Genomic DNA, 13,929 nt, shown 5'->3' on the forward strand with positions numbered 1-13,929 from the left:
ATGCCTGTAATCCCAGCTGTTCAGGAGGCTGACACAGAAGAATCGCTTGAACCCAGGAGGCAGAGATTGCGGTGAGTTGAGATTGTGCCATTGAACTCCAGCCTAGGCAACAAGAGAGAAACCTCATTAAAAAAAAAAAAAAAAAACATATTGACTAGGCCGGGCATGGTGGCTCATGTCTGTAACCTTAGCACTTTGAGGTGCCAAGGCGGCCAGATCACTTGAGGTCAGGAGTTGGAGACCAGCCTGGCCAACATGGTGAAACCCCATCTCTTTTTTTTTTTTTTTTGAGACGGAGTCTCGTGCTGTGTCACCCAGGCTGGAGTGCAGTGGCGCGATCTCGGCTCACTGCAAGCTCCGCCTTCCAGGTTCAGGCCATTCTCCTGCCTCAGCCTCCGAGTAGCTGGGACTACAGGCGCCCGCCACCACGCCCGGCTAGTTTTTTTTTTTTTTTTGTATTTTTAGTAGAGACGGGGTTTCACCATGTTAGCCAGGATGGTCTCGATCTCCTGACCTCGTGATCCGCCCGCCTCGGCCTCCCAAAGTGCTGGGATTACAGGCTTGAGCCACCGCGCCCGGCCGTGAAACCCCATCTCTACTGAAAATATAAAAATTAGCTGAGTGGTGGGCACCTGTAGTCCCAGCTACTCAGGAGGCTGACAGGCAGGAGAATCGCTTGAACCTGGGAGGCAGAGGTTGCGGTATGCGGAGATTACCACTGCACTTCAGCCTAGGCAACAGAGCGAGACTATCTCAAAAAAAAAAAAAAAAAAAAAAAAAGGGAAGGGGGGCGCAGGGAGGGATCGGGTGTGATGGCTCACGCCTGTAATCCCAGCACTTTGGGAGGCTGAGGCGGCCAGATCACTAGGTCAGGAGATCAAGACCATCCTGGCTAACATGGTGAAACCCCATCTCTACCAAAAAAACAAAAAACAAACAAACAAAAAAAACACACACAGTACAAAAATTAGCCAGGCATGGTGGCACATGCCTGTAGTCCCAGCTACTTGGGAGGCTGAGGCAGGAGAATGGCTTGAGCCTGGGAAGTAGAGGTTGCAGTGAACCAAGATCGTGCCACTGCACTCCAGCCTGGGCGACAGAGCCAGACTCCGTCTCAAAAAAAAAAAAAAAAAAAAAAAAATTGACTAAAATAATAAGTCAGTTTAAAATGCATATTTATAGTCATTTTTTTTTTTGAGACGGAGTCTCGCTCTGTCGCCCAGGCTGGAGTGCAGTGGCTGGACCTCAGCTCACTGGAAGCTCTGCTTCCCGGGTTCATGCCATTCTCCTGCCTCAGCCTCCCGAGTAGCTGGGACTACAGGTGCCCACCACCACACCCGGCTAGTTTTTTGTATTTTTTTAGTAGAGACGGGGTTTCACCGTGTTAGCGAGGATGGTTTCGATCTCCTGACCTCGTGATCCACCCATCTCGGCCTCCCAAAGTGCTGGGATTACAGGCTTGAGTCATCGCGCCCGGCCTATAGTCATAATTCTTTTTACCACCTTTCAGTATTATTTCTTTTGTATCTAAGTAATATTGATAAAGTGTTCTTCATCCTCCCCTCACCCTGAAGCTCTTCTACTACATCAGGAAACAGCAGCAAAAACAATTAAAAGTAATGGCCATTTTTGTTGGCTAAAACTGGAAAAGAATTAATACTTAAGGCCGCGCATGGTGGCTCATGCCTGTAATCCCAGCACTTTGAGAGGCCAAGACAGGTGGATCACCTGAGGTCAGGAGCTCAAGACCAGTCTGACCAACATGGTGAAACCCCATCTCTACTAAAAATACAAAAATTAGCTGGGTGTGGTGGAGCATGCCTGTAATCCCAACTACTTGGGAGGCTGAGGCAGAAGAATTGCTTGAACTCAGGAGGCAGAGGTTGCAGTCAGCCAACACTGCACCACTGCACTCCAGCCTGGACAACAAGAGTGAAATGCCATCTCAAAAAAAAAAAAAAAAAAAAGAAATAATACTTAAAATAGCATTTTAATGATAGAATGTATAATATCACAGTTATTATTGTATTACCTACCCAAAGTAGATAAATACATAATTAATGCCATTTTAATAAATTAGTTTCCAAAAGTAAAGCAGGTATCACTGCACAGTCATTTTGAAAACAGGTATAATAGTTATAATGCTCATTATTTTGGCTAATCTTTGCTTGTAAATAATGACAAAATGCAAAATGGAAAATATTAGTTTTCAACTAATTGTTCCTAGTTTTGATTAAATGGCTTCCCTTAGAGTCTGTGTACCGTATGTCGAATGTAGAGAAGAGGGTAGGGAATTAGCAACCATGTCTAAAAACCTCCAAAAACATGGATAAGTTTCTTTCTTTTTGTTTTTTGTTTTTTTTTTTTTTTTTTTTTTTTGAGACGGAGTCTCGCTCTGTCGCCCAGGCTGGAGTGCAGTGGCCGGATCTCGGCTCACTACAAGCTCCGCCTCCCGGGTTCCCGCCATTCTCCTGGCTCAGCCTCCCGGGTAGCTGGGACTACAGGCGCCCGCCACCTCGCCCGGCTAGTTTTTTGTATTTTTTTAGTAGAGACGGGGTTTCACCGTGTTAGCCAGGATGGTCTCGATCTCCTGACCTCGTGATCCGCCCGTCTCGGCCTCCCAAAGTGCTGGGATTACAGGCTTGAGCCACCGCGCCCGGCCTTGTTTTTTTTAAGATGGAATTTTGCTCTAGTTGCCCAGGCTGGAGTGCAATGGTGCAATCTTGGCTCACCGCAACCTCCGCCTCCTGGGTTCAAGTGATTCTCCTGCCTCAGCCTCCCAAGTAGCTGGGATTACAGGCATGCACTACCACGCCTGGTTAATTCTGTATTTTTCTTAGAGATGGGATTTCTCCATGTTGGTCAGGCTGGTCTCAAACTCTGGACCTCAGGTGATCTGCCCACCTCGGTCTCCCAAAGTGCTGGGATTCGATTATAGGTGTGAGCCACTACGCCCAGTCAGATGGATAAGTTTCTAACTGTGAAAGAAACCATTACATCATCATTAAAAGAGACAAATGGTATTAAAGAAGAAAGAAAACTCATTAGTCTGGGTGCAGTGGCTCACGCCTATAATCCTAGGACTTTGGGAGGCCAAGGAGGTAGATCACTTGAGGTCAGGAGTTCGAGACCAGCCTGGCCAACATGGTAAAACCCCACCTCTACTAAAAATACAAAAATTAGCTGGGCCTGGTGGTGGGTGTTCACTGTAGACCCAGCTGCTCGGGAGCCTAAGGCAGGAGAATTGCTTGAACCTAGGAGGCAGAGGTTGCAGTAAGCTGAGATCACGCCACTGCACTCCAGCCTGGGCAGACTCTGTCTCCAAAACAAAAACAAAAACAAAAACAAAAAACCTCATTAATCCCCATATCTAAATTCCCCCTAAAGGCAACTATAGTTAAGTTTGTGAGGGATGCTTTCAGATGTTTTCTGTTTATATAAAATACATTTTTATACAAACAAAATAACATATATTTTGTAATTTATTTTTTAACTTATTGTATCAGAGATAGAATATATTAGCTAGCCCCTTGTGCTAGAAGTTTAGGCTATTTTCAATTTACCAGTGAAAATAATACAGCATTGAACATCTTTGTTTTAGTGTATCTTTCCATTTCTGTGAAATAGTTTTGCAGTACAAATGTGGAACTGTTGTTGCCTCAAAGGATATACAAATTGAAAATTTTGTTACATTTGTAAAAATTTGTTAAAATTTCTAAATTGCCCCTCAAAAGGTACTAATTTATACACCTATGGGTAGCGTATTAGAGTTAGAAAATAAAAACTGTTGGTAATTTTTGTGTATTTAGGATATTCCTCTTATAGTAGTTTTCAACATGAGCTGGTCCATTTTTCTTTTCTTTCTTTTTTTTTTTTTTCTTGAGACAGACTTGCTCTGTCGCCCGGGCTGGAGTACAATGGCGTGATCTCGGCTCACTGCAACCTCCGTCTCCCGGGCTCAAGCAATTCTCCTGCCTCAGCCTCCTGAGTAGCTGGAATTACAGGCGTATGCCACCACACCTGGTTAATTTTTGTATTTTCAGTAGAGACAGGGTTTCACCATGTTGGCCAGGCTGGTCTTGAACTCCTGACTTGATGTGATTTGCCTGCCTTGGCCTCCCAAAGTGCTAGGATCACAGATGTGAGCCACCACACCCAGCCTATTTTCTTTCTTGTATCCCATTTGGAAGTCATATAGTCATGTAGGATAATGGTTTCTGGATAATTGCTTTGGGAACTGAGACTCATAACTTTACCCTCATTAGCACTATAAGCTAAAAAAATGAGCTAACTACTGTTACTTGTCTGTGTTAAGGTATGTATTTTGAAATGAAGACACATTACATACATGCATTTTTCTTTTAGGTCAGATTTCCTGCATCAATTTTCTGATGACCATTTTTTTTTTTTTTTCTTTTTGAGATGGAGTCTGTCTCCCAGGCTGGAGTGCAATAGCACAATCTTGGCTCACTGCAAGCTCTGCCTCCCAGGTTCATGCCATTCTCCTGCCTTAGCCTCCTGAGTAGCTGGGACTACAGGCACCTGCCACCACGCCCAGCTAATTTTTTGTGTTTTTAGTAGAGACGAGGTTTCACCGTGTTAGCCAGGATGGTCTCAATCTCCTGACTTTGTGATCCGCCTGCCTCTGCCTCCCAAAGTGCTGGGATTACAGGCGTGAGCGACTGCACCTGGCCTGATGACCATATTTTTTGTGCCAAATTTTAAACCATTCTGGAGGTTTCAAAGCAAGATAGTGAAATTTATCAGTCCATGTGAACTTGAGCCTGTACCAACACATGGTTGCTGCTTCATACCTAATAGTGTAATATGGCCCTTTTCTCTGAAGAAAATGCCTTTGCCAAATCTCCCTTACTACAATAAATGTTATCATAGTAACACCACTTCATACCTACATAGAGTTTTAGAGTTTACAAAGCTCGTTCACAAATATTCCGTTTGGTTTTTACAACAACCCAGTGTGGTGACTGGGCAGTACTATTATCTCCACTTAATAGATGGAACAAGGTTGAACAAGCATGAAGTAGTAGAACTGGGACTAGTAGAGCACTAAATTTCCCACAAGATATGCTGTCTTTTCCACATATATGAGGACAGCATATTCCTTTTGTAGAAATTTTATTTATTCCATGATTGTAATAGTCACTTTCTTAAATTCCCTTTAGAACAAAGTAAAATATAAGTTAAAAAAAAAAAAAAAGAAATCCCTACAAAAAAAGAGAATGTTTTTTCCTTTTGGATAATTTTACCACTACCTTTCCAAAATAAGTCATTCTTTTATCTTCTAGGTAAACTGTACCAAAACATCTATTCTGTAACATTAAAAAAAAATATGTGAGGATGGACGTGGTGGTTCACGCCTATTATCCCAGGATTCTGGGAGGCCAAGCTAAGAGGATTGCTTGAGGCCAGGAGTTTGGGACCAGCCTGAGCAACATACTGAGATTCCATTTCTATCAAAAAACAAAAAAATTAGCTGTGCACAGTGGCACACATTTGTAGTCCTGGTTATTTGGGAAGCTGAGAGGCAGGAGGATCTTTTGAGCCCAGCAGTTGGAGGCTGGAGGCTGTAGTGAGCTATGATTGCATCATTGCAATCCAGCCTGGGTGAGAGTGAGACCCTATCCGGAAAAAAAAAGTGAACCTCTAATACGAGGACAATATAAAACCTCAATTCTGCAAGCAGATCACATTAAATGCTAGTCACACAATGTATCAGTAAGTTTCATCATATTTTTTCCCTACAACTAACCATAATATCACAGGACTAATAATCTGTGATATACCACAGTTAAAATGTAATTCTTCTTGATTTCTTACTTATAAAGAACATAATTGCTTTTGATCAGCAATTGATCCATAGATACGGTGATTTCAGAAAGAAATGATGAGTCTTGCCGTTTTGAAAAGGAAAGTTTTTTTTTTTTTTTTTTTGAGATGGAGTCTCGCTCTCTTGTGCAGGCTGGAGTGCAGTGGCGCTATCTCAGCTCACTCCAACCTCTGCCTGCTGGGTTCAAGTGATTCTCCTGCCTCAGCCTCCCAAGTAGCTGAGATTACAGGCACATGCCACCAAGTCTGGTTAATTTATTGTACTTTTTAGTAGAGACAGGGTTTTACCATGTTGGCCAGGCTGGTCTTGAACTCCTGACCTCAGGTGATCCGCCTGCCTTGGCCTCCCAAAGTGCTAGGATTACAGGTGTGAGCCAACGTGCCTGGCCAAAAATGATTATTAAAGAAAAAGATTGTTTTCCTTTTTTGATCCATAATGTCATTAGTCCCATTGATTTCAGTTTTCTGTCTTAACATTATGACTGTAATTTCTTGTGTATCATTAGGTTTCAAGAAAAAGGATCTGGCCGGGCGCGGTGGCTCACACCTGTAATCCCAGCACTTTTGGAGGCCGAGACAGGCAGATCATCTGAGGTCAGGAGTTTGAGATCAGCCTAACCAACATGGAGAAACCCCATCTCTACAAAAAGACAAAATTGCCAGGCGTGGTGGCGCCTGCCTGTAATCCAAGCGACTCAGGAGGCTGAGGCAGGAGAATCGCGTGAACACGGGAGGCGGAAGTTGTGGGGAGCCGAGATTGTGCCATTGCACTCCAGCCTGGGCAACAAGAGCGAAATTCCGTCTCAAAGAAAAAAGAAAAAGTAAAAAAGAAAGAAAGAAAAAGGATCTGGGCATTCTCAGTACCTTTTCTGATCTTTATCTTCGGGAAAGCCATCTCTGTATCGTTCAGCAAATAAATACTGGGCTGAGTATCTGATGAACTGCACTCTGCATAGGTTGCATTCTGAGAGAGAACTTGGGCAGTTTTATCTTTTCTGGGATTTGGTTTCCTTATCTCTAAAATGAGAAGACGTGTTACTTCTAGACCATCATCTCAAGGGTCCATTTTAGCTTTAGCGTGCATCAGTGTAAAACCTGTTAACAAATACTTGTTGAGACAAGGAATTCTGGTGTATAGCCAACATTGTGGGAATATTTGTGGATACCTAAACAGTGCTTTATACTCTGGGCAAAACCGTTCCAACAGCTACTAAATACTAACAAGGCCTACGGCTAAAATCAGGTAGCACCTTGTGATGTAATTCAAACCACTAGAACATGTGGCATGCAAGACTACATCAGGCCACTTAGGTATTTATTAGTTAACAATTTATTTATTTATTTATTTATTTTTGAGACGGAGTCTCACTGTCTCCCAGGCTGGAGTGTAGTGGCGCAATTTCGGCTCACTGCAACTTCTGCCTCCAGGGTTCGAGCGATTCTCCTGCCTCAGCCTCCCGTGTAGCTGGGATTACAGGCGCCCGCCACCATACTTGGCTAATTTTTGTATTTTTAGTAGAGACGGGGTTTCACTATGTTGGCTACGCTGGTCTCGAACTCCTGACCTCAGGCAATCTACCTGCCTCGGCCTCCCAAAGTGTTGGGATTACAAGCGTGAGCCACCGCGCCTGGCCTAGGTAACGATTTTTCCGCGTTAAATGACTGCCTACTAACCTGAAGAGTGAAAGCAGAGTACCTACATATCATACTGTATACGTTAAAAACAGGGGAGAAAGGAAAAAAGATGTTAAAGTTTACAGCAAAATGAGAAACAAAGGAGGAAAATAAGTGAAAACTTCTTCCGAAACTGAGACTCAACCTCTACATTTTACCCTAGGTAAGATTTTACCCTAGGTAAAATCTTACCTAGGGTAAAATTGCCCACAGGTCTCAAGTGTTTGGATGCACTGTCCAGGCCAAGAGGAAAGATTTTCAGCCAGTCTCCAAAACATCTCAGGGACGGGTAAGGAAAACAGGCGTAAACTGTCTGTATTGATCAAATCAACCCCAGAGAAACTTTCCTAGGGCCGGAGAGCATCTCAACCGCGAAGTTTCATTTGCGGCCTCCTTCTCCACTTCAGGCCTGCAAAGCGGCCGAAGGCATTCGCACTGGCTAGGCAATTCGCACAGCTAACTGCCCGTGCAGACTTCTCCGCGTTAGCCCCGCCTCCTGAGGCGCTTCCGCCGCCGGGCTCCTGGACACGCCTCCTTTAATTGGCTAACGTCACGCTGGGAGTGGGCGGGGACAGTGTGTCAGACTGTGCGGTCACTTCCGGCCCGGGAGCGCGCGGGTTGATTCGTCCTTCCTCAGCCGCGGGTGCTCGTAGCTCGGAAATGGCGGGTAAGTTCCCGGGAAAAGTTTACCAAGGGGAGGAGGCGGCCAGATCTGGGATAGAACGCTGAGACGGTGGTGACAATGCCCGCCTGGAACTTTCGGGCTGTAGCCTGGGTTCCAGAAGGCCTGCTTGGGACCGGAAGCGCGGAACTCTTAGCCCAGCAGCTCCCTGTTGGCCGCGGTCCGCGCCCCCGCCCCCAGCTGCTTGGGGTTCTGCGCCTTTTGCGAGCACCCCGGCACCTACCGAGGGCCGAAGAGGCCGGGGGAAAGCGTCAAGATTTGAGCTTGTAAAATGCCACATGCCTTGGGGCCTGTTTCTCTTCCCATTCCTTTTGTCCACTGCTGCTTGCTTCAGATCTTGTACATCTGGTCCTGTTCCCGCCAGCTGATTTTAATGCTCAGATCTCCTCTTCCAGGTCTCCGTCTACCTTCCAATACAGTCAACTTCTGAGCTAGCGCATTGCTGACTTGCCCTGCTCTAGCGCTCCCACTTGGATCTCGACTGACTTCATACTCGTCTCCTTAATCTCTCACACTTTAGTATTCCGAGGATCGTATTTAGATGCCTTTTGAGAAAGACTGTTCCTGAACTCCTCCCTTCTCTTTTAGGGTTGGACTACTATAATACAATTCTCTTGAGTACATTCTAGCGTCCCTTCAACTTACAACATTTAATAATGTATAATTGCTATTACTTTGTACGTGTATTAAGGCTGTTTTGGTGTGATTATTTTTTTCGATTACTTATCTTTTGAAGTTATGGACAGTTTCTTTTTCCTGAGACAGGGTCTCTCTCTCTGTCGCCCTGTCTGGAGTGCAACGATCCTAGTTCCCGGCAGCCTCCAACTCCTTCTACGCTCAAGCTATCCTCTTGCCTCAGCTTCCCGAGTAGCTAGGACTACAGGCATGCACCACAACATTCGGCTAAAAAAAACACTTTTTAAAAACCTTTTAGAGACAGGGTCTGGCTGTATTGCCTCAGGCTGGTCTGGAACTCTTGGCCTCAAGCCATCCTCTCGCCTCTGCTTCTCACAGTGTTAGAATTACAGGATTGGGCCACTTCGCTGGCCTCTGTTGCTTTTATCATCTCTTTACAGGGCATTCCTCGTAGTCTCCATTTTTATGGATATGTGGGATAGACGAGCTGTTGTGTGAGCTCTAGAGATGTTCAAAGAAGGACTTTTCTACCAGATAGAAATTGTAGGATCTTGAAGTACAACAGAAGAGGGAGGACATACGTTAAGAATTACATCTAAATTCTAATTTGGGGCCCATCATTTAGTAGTTGGATGCCCTTCAACTCAACCTCTTTCTAAGCCTGAACTTCTGAATATAAAGTGGAGTTGATATAATACCTACTTACAGAATTGTGCGGATTAAGCTAATATATGATTTCGCAGGTTAAATTTTGTTGCTTACATTCCTCGAAGTAAATTCTTTTTTTTTTTTTTTTTTGAGACGGAGTCTCGCTCTGTCGCCCAGGCTGGAGTGCAGTGGCCGGATCTCAGCTCACTGCAAGCTCCACCTCCTGGGTTTACGCCATTCTCCTGCCTCAGCCTCCCGAGTAGCTGGGACTACAGGCGCCCGCCACCTCGCCTGGCTAAGTTTTTGTATTTTTTAGTAGAGACGGGGTTTCACCGTGTCAGCCAGGATGGTCTCGATCTCCTGACCTCGTGATCCGCCCGTCTCGGCCTCCCAAAGTGCTGGGATTACAGGCTTGAGCCACCGCGCCCGGCCCCTCGAAGTAAATTCTGTAATCTCAGTTCTGTAGATTAGGGTCAGCGGGATTAAGTAATGTACTCTAGTTCACTGAGCTCACTAGCTCAGTAAGTGTGTGAAATAGTCAGAATCCAGGAATTCTGACTCCAAACTATTAATCTATACTGCTTCAAGTCTCCCATTTTCTGTGTGTGTGTTTTAACCCCTTATTTAAGTTCATAGCACATCTAGCACATCATTGTACCCATTTTTACTTTTTGCTTATGGCTTTTTTCTGCCTGAAATTTTACTAATTTTTTTTTTTTTGGAGACTCTGAGTCTTGCTCTGTCACCAGACTGGAGTACAGTGGTGCGATCTCCTCAACCTTTGCCTTCCAGATTCAAGCAATTCTTCTGCCTTAGCCTCTGGAGTAGCTGGGACTACAGGCGCGCACCACCACGTCCAGCTAATTTTTGTATTTTTAGTGGAGATGGGGTTTCACCATGTTGGCAAGGATGATCTCCATCTCGACCTCGTGATCCCCCTGCCTTGGCCTCCCAAAGTGCTGAAATTACAGGCGTGAGCCACAGCGCCCGGCCCATTTTTACTAATCTTTATATTCATTTTGTCAGGAGATTTGTTACCTTGAAAGTTTCTGGCCGGGCGCGGTGGCTCAAGCCTGTAATCCCAGCACTTTGGGAGGCCGAGGCGGGCGGATCACGAGGTCAGGAGATCGAGACCATCCTGGCTAACACGGTGAAACCCTGTCTCTACTAAAAAAAAAAAAATACAAAAAACTAGCCGGGCGAGGTGGCAGGCGCCTGTAGTCCCAGCTACTCGGGGGGCTGAGGCAGGAGAATGGCGTAAACCCGGGAGGCGGAGCTTGCAGTGAGCTGAGATCTGGCCACTGCGCTCCAGCCTGGGCGATAGAGTGAGACTCCGTCTCAAAAAAAAAAAAAAAAAAAAAGAAAGTTTCTTTTGATAGTGATATCTTCTAGTGTTATTTATTATATATATTATTGAGTAACCACTTTGTAGTAAAACTACTTTATTGTGCCAGTAGCTCACAGTTTATGACTTTAGGCACACATGATTTTTAAATATTTAATACAGTGGAAAGATGTTTTCTTTGTGCCCCTGTTCCTCATCCTTCTTCCTTACCTAGGGTAACTGTGGTTACCAGATATTTGTGTATTCTTCTTGAGACATTCCATGCATTATCATTTCCTTATCTGAAGCACTCTAGTAGACTTTTTCCAATACTTAAAATGAAATTCTGTCATAATTATCAGAGGACATTCTCATTTTGCTTTTTACATCTTATAATGAAAAAGACGACTTAGGTATAAATCTTAGCAGATTATTTGTATTAGTAAATGTTCAGAAATGTTAGTAATCTATCATGTTAATTTTCAGGTTTATTCATTTATATTAAGTATGCCTAGTTTATAAACTTGTATCTCAAAAGTGATTTCTTTTTCTGTTTTGTAATGAGGCACCTTTTTTTTTTTTTTTTTGAGACGGAATCTTGCTCTGTCGCCCAGGCTAGAGGGCAGTGGCGTGATCTCAGCTCACTGCAGCCTCTGCCTCGGGTTCAAGAGATTCTCCTGCCTCAGCCTCCCAAGTAGCTGGGATTACAGGCATCTGCCACCGTGCCTGGCTAATTTTTGTATTTTTGGTAGAGACGGGTTTCACTATCTTGGCCAGGCTGACCATGAACTCCTGACCTCATGATCCACCCGTCTTGGCCTCCCAAAGTGCTGGGATTACAGGTGTGAGCCACCGTGCCCGGCTGGCATTCTTAATACATTTATTTAAGAGCATGTGGAGAATGACTTGTGCTTTTATGATCTGTCAGCATGTTTTAAATCATACCCCTATTCCACTTCTAATAACCCTATTGTAAGTTGGACGATTTAAATCACTTCCAATTAAACCTTTTAAAAACCTTTTCTCTTAGGATTTGGTGCTATGGAGAAATTTTTGGTAGAATATAAGAGTGCAGTGGAGAAGAAACTGGCAGAGTACAAATGTAACACCAACACAGCAATTGAACTAAAATTAGGTATGTATGCCATTTGTAAGTAATATTATGTACATACTGTGTGTGTATATATAATCTTTCATTTTAAATTTGAAGTAAAATTTTATGTAAGAGCAGTTATTTATGCAAATGTATAGTTTTCTGCATTTATTGAACATACTCAGATTTTATTCAGTCTTGATTTACGTCATGGAAGGTGTAGACGTTTGAAAGGTGACAGAATTTTATGTAAAAAGGAAAGACGGTGGGGCAAAAAGTAGTAAGTATGTATAGTTTCAGCTTCTTAAAAATATTTTTAACGTTTTTGCCTGTAAGAATAATAAACAATAGCAAACATTGGTGAGGATGTAGGAAAAAACACTTGTATATTGCTGGTGGGAATGTAAAGTGATACAACTACTTGGGAAAACAGTTTGGCTCTTTTCTTTGTCTTTTTTATTTTCTTTCCTTCCTTCTCTTCTTTCCTTTCCTCCCCTCCCCCCCCCTTTTTTCTTTCTCTCTTTCTTTTTTAAAGAGACAGGGTCTCACTCTATCACCCAGGCTGTAGTGCCATGGCATGGTCATAGCTCACTGCCACCTCCAACCCCTGGCGTCAGGCAATCCTTCTGCCTCAGTCTGCCAAGTAGCTGGGAGACCATAGGTGTGCACCACCCAAGCCTGGCTAACTTTTATAAATTTTTTTTTTTTTTTTTTTTTTTTTGAGATGGAGTTTCGCTCTTGTTGCTCAGGCTGGAGTGCAGTGGTGCAATCCCAGCTCACCGCAACCTCCACCTCCTGGGTTCTAGTGATTTTCCTGCCTCAGCCTTCCAAGTAGCTGGGATTACTGGCATGCACCACCATGCCCGGCTAATTTTTTGTATTTTTAGTAGAGACAGGGTTTCTTCATGTTGGTCAGGCTGATCTCGAACTCCCAACCTCTGGTGATCCGTCCACCTTGGCCTCCCAAAGTGCTGGGATTACAGGCATGAGCCACCACTTATAAATTTTTTCATAGAGATGGACCTTACGTGTCTGTGTGTCCAGGCTGATCTTGAACTCTTGGCTTCAAGCAGTCCCCTGGCTTGGCCTCCCAAAGTGTTGAGATTATAGCTGTGAGCCACAGCACCCCTCCTGGTTTGACAGTTTCTTAAGAAGTTAAACATAGATGAATTATATGACCCAGGAGTTGTACTGCCAGGTATCTGTCTACGGTAGAGAAATGAAAATGTAGTTCACGCAAAAACTTGTACATGAATGTTCATAACCGCATTATTCACAATAGCCAAAAAATGTAAAAAACCTAGATATATATCAGCTGGTAAATGGATATAGTATAGCTATACTACGGAATAGTATTTGGCAACAAGAAGGAATGAAATTCTGATACCTATTGCAATGAACCTTAAAAAGATTGTGCTAAGTGAAAGAAACTAAACAAAAACACTATATATTAAGTAATTCTGTTTGTATGAAATGTTCAGAAAAGACAAATCCATAGAGACAGAAAGTAGTGGTTGCCTGGGGCTAGAGGTAGGAGCACAGAGTAACTACAAATGGGCCTGACGTTTCTTTTGGGAATGATGGAAATGTTTGAAAGTTAGATTGTGGCACAGCTCTAAATTTGCTAAAATTTTACACTTAGAACAAGTGAAAAATAATATATGCTCATGATTCCTGGTTGCATTACTTTCTATGCCTGAATTTCCTCATTGTTAATAGTACTTCACAGTAGTTACAAAGATTAAATATGGAGTTAAATGCCAGTAAAGTGTTTAAACTCCTTGACATATAGAAAATACTTAGGCCGGGCGCGGTGGCTCAAGCCTGTAATCCCAGCACTTTGGGAGGCCGAGACGGGCGGATCACGAGGTCAGGAGATCGAGACCATCCTGGCTAACACGGTGAAACCCCGTCTCTACTAAAAAATACAAAAAACTAGCCAGGCGAGGTGGCGGGCGCCTGTAGTCCCAGCTACTCGGGAGGCTGAGGCAGGAGAATGGCGGGAACCCGGGAGGCGGAGCTTGC

General features: G+C 43.9%; 1 protein-coding gene across 1 annotated transcript in view; it reads left to right on the forward strand.

Annotated features, from left to right (window-relative positions):
* Nucleotides 1–8,111: 8,111 nt before the first annotated feature.
* The window catches only part of HAT1 (histone acetyltransferase 1), a 71,830-nt gene continuing 66,012 nt past the window's right edge, over nt 8,112–13,929 (forward strand). The window contains exons 1-2 of the mRNA XM_025404092.1: nt 8,112–8,188; nt 11,842–11,946. Of these exons, the coding sequence (XP_025259877.1) occupies nt 8,182–8,188; nt 11,842–11,946 (112 nt within the window). The 5' untranslated portion in view covers nt 8,112–8,181. The remainder of the gene's footprint in view (nt 8,189–11,841; nt 11,947–13,929) is intronic.

Source organism: Theropithecus gelada, chromosome 12 (genome assembly GCF_003255815.1).
Source record: "Theropithecus gelada isolate Dixy chromosome 12, Tgel_1.0, whole genome shotgun sequence".
Taxonomy (NCBI): Eukaryota; Metazoa; Chordata; class Mammalia; order Primates; family Cercopithecidae; genus Theropithecus; species Theropithecus gelada.